The 7,133-nt window shown below is 40.8% G+C and overlaps 1 protein-coding gene across 2 annotated transcripts in view; it reads right to left on the bottom strand.

Annotated features, from left to right (window-relative positions):
• Nucleotides 1–7,133, bottom strand: part of NPSR1 (neuropeptide S receptor 1) — a 214,679-nt gene that overhangs the window by 175,164 nt on the left and 32,382 nt on the right. For both annotated transcript variants that reach the window (XM_004708016.2, XM_013006053.2), the window contains exon 2: nucleotides 2,731–2,863. In XM_004708016.2, coding sequence (XP_004708073.1) covers nucleotides 2,731–2,863 — 133 coding nt within the window. The remainder of the gene's footprint in view (nucleotides 1–2,730; nucleotides 2,864–7,133) is intronic.

Genomic DNA, 7,133 nt, shown 5'->3' with positions numbered 1-7,133 from the left:
AGGTCTTTAGTTTTTTTGGTTAAATATGTTCCTAGGTATTTCAATTTATTCTCGGCTGTTGTGAAGTGTACTGCTTTCTTGATCTCCTCTTCCATGGTACTGTCTGATGTATATAGCAAACTGATAGACTTCTGTTTGTTGATGTAGTTTCCTGCCACTCTTCCATATTCCTCTACTGCTGTCAATACTCCGGTTGTGGAGCTTTTGGGATTTTCAACGTGTAGAATCATGTCTAAACTCTTTCTTATACACATGTGAGTATCCATGAATTTTTTCTCCAGGCTACCCAGACTAACACAACAATAAAGGGAAAAAAGTAGGTCCAGATGTACATAGAATAAAAGAAAGACTAGTTGGAGAAGGTGAAGGTGAGAAGCAAGAACCTTTAATGCTGGATATGAATGTACAGTCAAGAAATGTTGAAGAAATCTTGCAAATTTCTCAACACATGATTGGGATCCCAGTCAAATTCATATGAATCTCATAGAACAGCTTCTTAGTTGATACCCAAGTGCTCATAACATATGAATACTCAGTACACTGATATGTGTTTTCATCCCCTAATGTGCATGGAGGAAATGTGAATATCTTAGGAGATCTTGTGGCTCAGTGGTTAAGTGCGTGGCTGTTAACTGAAGGGTCAGAGGCTTGAATCTGCCTGCTGCTTTGCTAAAGAAATATGCTATCATTTGTTTACATAAAGATTTGCAGCCTTGAGCATGCGATCGAGAGAGTTCTGTTTTCCCTACAGGGTTGCTGTGGGTCAGAATTGACTCTAAATAGATTTGACTTTTGGGGTGAACATCTTATATGAAAAGTCAACTGAATTTTAGTCCTTTTTAAATTTCTTGTACCCTGACTAAACTTTCTTTTCCAAGAATTCTCCACTTGGAATGGTTATGAACTGCCTGCTTCAGCATTTCCAAAAGAATCAACAAATGAAAAGCAGACTGTCTAGAGCATTCATGTGAGCTTATGACCAGTGTAACAGCACAGACTATGAATTAGAATGAACGCACAACTTTTTACTTGACAATAGATTGTGAAATCCAAATTATTCACTTACTTTAAATTATAAGCTGATATTCTTGCCACTTACAAATTTGTATACTCTAACAGAATACACAGTTAAGTACAATGTAGGTTACAGAAAATATAATGAAAGTAAGCTATGTCACCCTTTTCCAGAATTTGGTGGATGATATTAGTTATCCTCTCTCCCTCCATTGCAAGAGTGAAGAACATAACTCTTCTTTAGAACAAAGATGGGAAGAGTTGGCTTATATTACAACACACACCCTTTTGACTCAGGTTCCTATCTACCATCCCTCTTTCTCCAATATTGCCTTTGTTTTCAACTTGATGACTGTAGTCCTGCTTGGCAAAAGAGCCTATTACACTTTGACATAGAGAGAAGAGAATTCAGGTTGAAAATAAGGTAGCCAATGAGGGCTTTAAGTTACAGTGTCATACACACACACACACACGTGTAAATGCATGCACACATGCACAAATTGGACCAAGAATAAATTCTAAAAAACGTTCTACTGCCTTTACTGTAACTGAGATTATAGCACAGTTGAAAACATCAGCCCCTTTGGGCAGTTACCTACTGTTGTTTTTGTTTTATGTTTGATTTCTAACAATTCAAATTAAACTAATGCAGTAGCCATCTTGCTCCCGGTGACCAGGACTCCAAGTTTGGCTTAGGTGGGATCCTCAGGGAATCCCATCTGCCATTTTCACTGTCATATGGAATAGCTCTCCCAGTTTGGGTTCCCTTTTAAATGTGAGCTCTTCCAATTTAGGGTCTACCTTTCTCTGTGAGGGTCTTTTTCTTTCACAGCTCATTTTCTTCCTTGAAAATATCTCACCATTTCCAGCCAATACATCTCATGCCTAGCCACAAGCTGCCTGTCAGAGGCTTACGTGTTGCTGTGATGCTGAACAGGTTTCAGTGAAGCTACAAGACTAAGAGAGAGCAGGATAAAGGGCCTTGGGATCTGTTTCTGAGAAATCAGTCAATGAAAGTCTTATGGATCACAGTGGTCTGTTCGGTAACCAAACCAATCTTGTGAATGACACGATGGCAGCAATTTGCGCCATTGTGCTTGGGGTCACCATGAGTTGAAGGCTGACTCAACAGCCCATGCATGATTTACTGCAGTTCAATGAAAAGTTCATCCCCAAATCCCACATTAGAGTCCTGGGTATTAGCTTCATTCCTGATAGGATTTCCAGAAGTAGTGTTTTACATCACAAGCACTTCAAAAATGATACCTACAGATTTAAATCTTCAGAAGTCTTTAAGAGTTCACATTTATTATTCAGTCGAGAGCATTCTGGTCCATTCTTGGGGATGCCCTCCTTTAAGTTCATAATCACCTTCTGGAGATCTGTAAATATCATATTATCACCTAGTCAGCCAGGGAGATTGTGTGTGACACACTGGGTATAGGAGTGAAGTCCTAGAGAACCCAGGTACCTGGTAGTGTATTACCTATTTTCTTGGTTAGTGAGTTATTCTCATCATGGACATTTTCTGGAGGAAAGATTCAAATGTGTATCTTATATCCCTATAAAAATCACTCCAGAACCCACTAATACATTGAAATATTGGTGTTGCATTTGTACTAGAAAAAATAATTGAAAGTGAGGAGCCATAGGGATTTGGCACACAGCTCCCCCCCACCCCCCACCCCCCCTTCTCCCAGCTGTATAGTTACTTACCTGTGATGGCCAGCTGTGTCACAAAGAATGTCATCCTGGACTTTCTCTTCCTTCTCCATGTGGAGAACAGCACAGTGGCATTTCCAACAATGGTGAAAACGAAGAGGACCCACAGAGTTACCAACTGCTCAGTCTGCAAGAAACAGAGCAACACCAAATGGTCACACCAGTGAGGAGCAGGGTACTTTTCTGAAGGCCTGGCTCAGACTCCATTGTTAGAATGCCCTTCTCCTCCTTCCATATCCTTGGCTTGTCTAGTCCTGAGAGGCCAATAGTACAGTGGTGTTTATTTACAACAGAGCAACGAGTGGAAGCATGTAAGAAATCTATTTGGAAATACATATCAAGAGATTTTTTAAAACTACATCCTGCTAGACTGGGAGTACACACATTAGTACAGATAAGAGCTGTTGACACATGGAATTGGGGATGGGTAAAACCTCAGGAACAGTAGTGGGAGTAGCGATCTCATGAGGGTAGTGGGATGGTGGGGGTGGGTGGGGTAGAAAGGGAAAACCCATCACAAGGTTGGATATATAGCCCCCTCCCAGGGGGACGAAAGGTGGGTGAATGGAGACAACAGAGAGTCTAAGATTTGAAATAATAATAATATATAACTGATCAATCATTCAGGAGGGTGGGAGTGTGAGGGAGGGAGGAGAAAAAAGAGGAGCTGATACCAAGGGCTCAAGTAGAAAGAAATTGTTTTGGAAATTTTGTTGGCAACATATGTACAAGTGTGCTTAATAGTATTGAATGATAGACTGTTATAATATTTGTAAGAGCCCTGCAATAAAATGATTAATTATAAAGAATGCATCTCTTGACCAAGCAGTTTTAACTCTATGTGTGTAAACTCAAGGTGTGAAGAAGAACCTGATAAATACATCCATAAAGGCATTTGAGTTCTGACACATGCTATGACCTTGGGAACATTATACTGAGTGGAATAAGCCAGACCCCAAAGAACACATATTTTATGGTCACACTTAGACGAAAGGTATAGAGCAAGCAAATAAGTAGCAACAAAGGTATATTGGTAGTTATTGGGGGCGGGGAGAGCATAGGGAATTATTGCTCAGTGGGCACTGGCTTTCTGCTTGGGATGATGAATAACTTTTGGAAATGCATAGTGACGACAGTTGTGGGAAACGGCGAGTGTAATTAATACAAATAAATTGTGCACTTAAAAAAATTTTAAAGGGGATTTTCTTCATATGTTAAATAAAATATAATTAAAAACTTAGACTCGGTAGATTAAATAAAAGAATACCTACCTTAGAATATGTATTCTAAGGAGAAAGTAATTTTAGTTTAAAGATGACAAGATGGTAAATAAAGGCAGTTTGATTATGTAAAATATTGTGTAGCTATTAATGATGGCCATAAAGACTGTGTAACAACATTAAAAACATGCTTATAATATATTGATAAGTGAAGGAAAACCATGATGACAGTTGTATGTTCAGTGATTATAGCTCGGCAGAGTTAGACACAGAGGAAAAACGACTGAAGTACACTTCAGTGTTAAGGGTGGTTATTTTAGGCTAGTGTGATTATGGGTTATTTTTCCATCTGGCATAATTTTATAATATAGTAATATCAAAGATTTGCTGAAATATGTATACTTAGTAGAAAAATAAAAATAAATAAAAGAAGAATATTACTAATTAAAAATGTCAACTCGGTAACTCGTTTTTCATAGTTCCTTCAAATGAAGATTCTCGTCCGTTTGACGTTCACAGCCCAGGGTGTGAAGCTAGGGCACGGGACCGGCCTGGGGCCTGGGGATCGGGACCAGGCGGAGCTTGTCTATGGCTGAAGAACATGTAGCCAAGGGGATCTAAGTGATGGCACCAGGAAGCTACTCCCAACCCCCAAATTGAAAACAGAGGCACCAGCACAAAAGGTCTAGATACGACTGCTCACGTCTGAAATTGGAGGCTGCCGTGGAGAGGAGCCTCATCACTAGGCTAAGACAACTGGGCACCTATCTGCCACGACCTCCGTAGTTTGGGACAAAATCCCCCACACCAAAGCCGTGCAGGTGCAGCCGATCCTCCATCTGCATGCTGCAGGGCGCTTCCTGCATGTGATCCACAGCAGCGTTCACCAGCCCTCACTCCGGTGGCACCCTTCAACAAACAAACAGCAGCAGTAAACAAAAACCTCTCTACCACGGAGTGGATTTCAACTCTTAGCTGCCCTGCCGGGCAGAGTCGAACTGGTTTTAAGGGTTTCTGAGACGGTATTTCTTTGCGGGAGCAGAGAGTCTCCGGTGGCGCCCTGGCATGGGTTCAAAATGTCTTTTCTTTTTCCAGCCAGTATTGGAGCAGAGACCTCATGCATCACCTAGGGCAGCGATTCTCAACCTGTGGGTGGTGACCCCTTTGGGGGTCGAACGACCCTTTCACAGGAGTCGCCCGATTCCTAACAGTAGCCAAATGACAGCTACGAAGTAGCAACGAAAATAATGTCATGGTTCCTTACCACAACACGAGGAACTGAATTAAAGGGTTGTGGCATAAGGAGGCTTGAGAACCACTGACCTAGGACCTTGCAAAAGGGAAGCCATAAAGGATATTGAAATTCCCTCTCCTATCATGATCCTTAGCCCTATCATAATTCTAAGACCTGATTCTCCTCCAGCTGGGGAAGGCATCAGGCAGACCTTTAGCCTGCAGCACGTATCACTGAAAGAGGCTCATCTGACTGTGCGGAGCTTGAAAGATCAAATCCAGGCTGTGCCGATGGTTTTATAAAGTAAAGATCCGGTGGGTTGAGTTCAGGGACAGCGTCTTGGAGGGGGGCAGTGAGCATGAAATGTGGGTATCTTAGCGGGGACAAGCTCAGTGCTTGTGACACCAGAATCTGGGGGAGCCTGTGAGAGCATCTCTTGGGTCCTTTTCTCATAATGAAAAATTACATCAGGAAACATGTAGAGACATAACATTATAAGACACAGAAAAACATAAAGACGAAATGAAAACTCAAAATTGGGGGTCTGTATTATCAAAGTGGGAGAAAGACAAGGCTTTCTACTCGGTAAAGAGTGCCAGGCTCAGAAGCTCATCCGGACAGTCTGACCCTGTCCTAGAGGGTGATGTGCGTCTGATTGGACTCAAGGGCAGGGAGTGTGAGTGTTTGGTACTACCAAAATCAACCTTTCCTCCTCCTCTCGGACCCCTTTCCCCACTTCTCATTTCCCCTCTCTTCTTCCCTTCCCTCTCTCTCTCTCTTTCCCTATTTCTACAAGTTGATGGTTTTTTCAAGGCTTTGTTTTGGAACTTGCTTTGTTCTTAGACAACAACATTTTGAACCAAAATGATACTCATATTTGACACACATCGTCTTATTCAGTCCTCCCAGTATTTCTAAAAGAGTGATTTTATTTATTTTCTTGCTTTTTATCCCCAAGGTTATACTCAGGGCAATTATAACTTATAAATTACAACTTTAAAAATGTATTCCAATGTCACATTTATGAGGTCTGGTTTCTGCCTCCTTTGCATCATACGAAAAGAGTGGTGATATGAAGTAGATGTTTGGACTACTAGCCCCAAGGTCAAATCTACTAGCTGCTCTCGGAGTAAGACGAGGCTGGATGTTCCCGTGAAGATTTGCTGTCTTGGAAACCCTACATGGGATTCCTATGAGTTGGAATTGACTGGATGGTAGGGATTTGGTTGTGGTATGGCTTTGGCTGCTGTACTTGTACTTGGGCTGTCTAGCAACGAAATACTTTACCTGATCAACTCTACTGGTTGCCCAAAGCTACAATATGGATATATTGCAATTTACACAAGAGATCTTTATTACTGGATATTGATTTTTAACCACTTGTTACCCTAGGCATAAATAATCCTGTAATAAACATCTGTATACTAATTTCTAAGAAAAATGTTCTGGGTTTGAACAACTGAAGTCAAAGAAATTTATTGGTTGTAAAGCTCTTACTTGCTCATTAAATACTACCAAGAAATCTTGCACTGGTTGTTAGTCACACTGCTAGTACGTGAAGATGAATATTTCAAAATATTCTCTGGAAGACAAAGTACTATTTAAAATATCCTGTTCTATGTAGTAAATAACACATCATGCTTAATGCGTGCATTTTAAGAAGCCCTGGTGGCACAATGGGCTAACCACTGGGCTGGTAACGACAAGGTCAGCAGTTTTAACCCACCAGCTGCCTTCTGAAACCCAAAGGTTCAGTTCTACCCTGTCATATAGCAAATGGCCCATCTTCAAACTCTGTTTGATAAACTTGTTAGAATCCTTTATTTATAAAGAACATAATCTCTTGGTAATATTAGTGGTGCTTTATCTATTTGAAACTAGGTTTGTTTGTGATATCTTTTTATAATATAAGCACAAAGAAGTACATAAAAATATATACAGAT

Source organism: Echinops telfairi, unplaced genomic scaffold (genome assembly GCF_000313985.2).
Source record: "Echinops telfairi isolate 266 unplaced genomic scaffold, ASM31398v2 ScPeMD7_7;HRSCAF=31, whole genome shotgun sequence".
Classification (NCBI taxonomy): Eukaryota; Metazoa; Chordata; class Mammalia; order Afrosoricida; family Tenrecidae; genus Echinops; species Echinops telfairi.
This window is presented reverse-complemented; position numbering and strand designations above follow the sequence as displayed.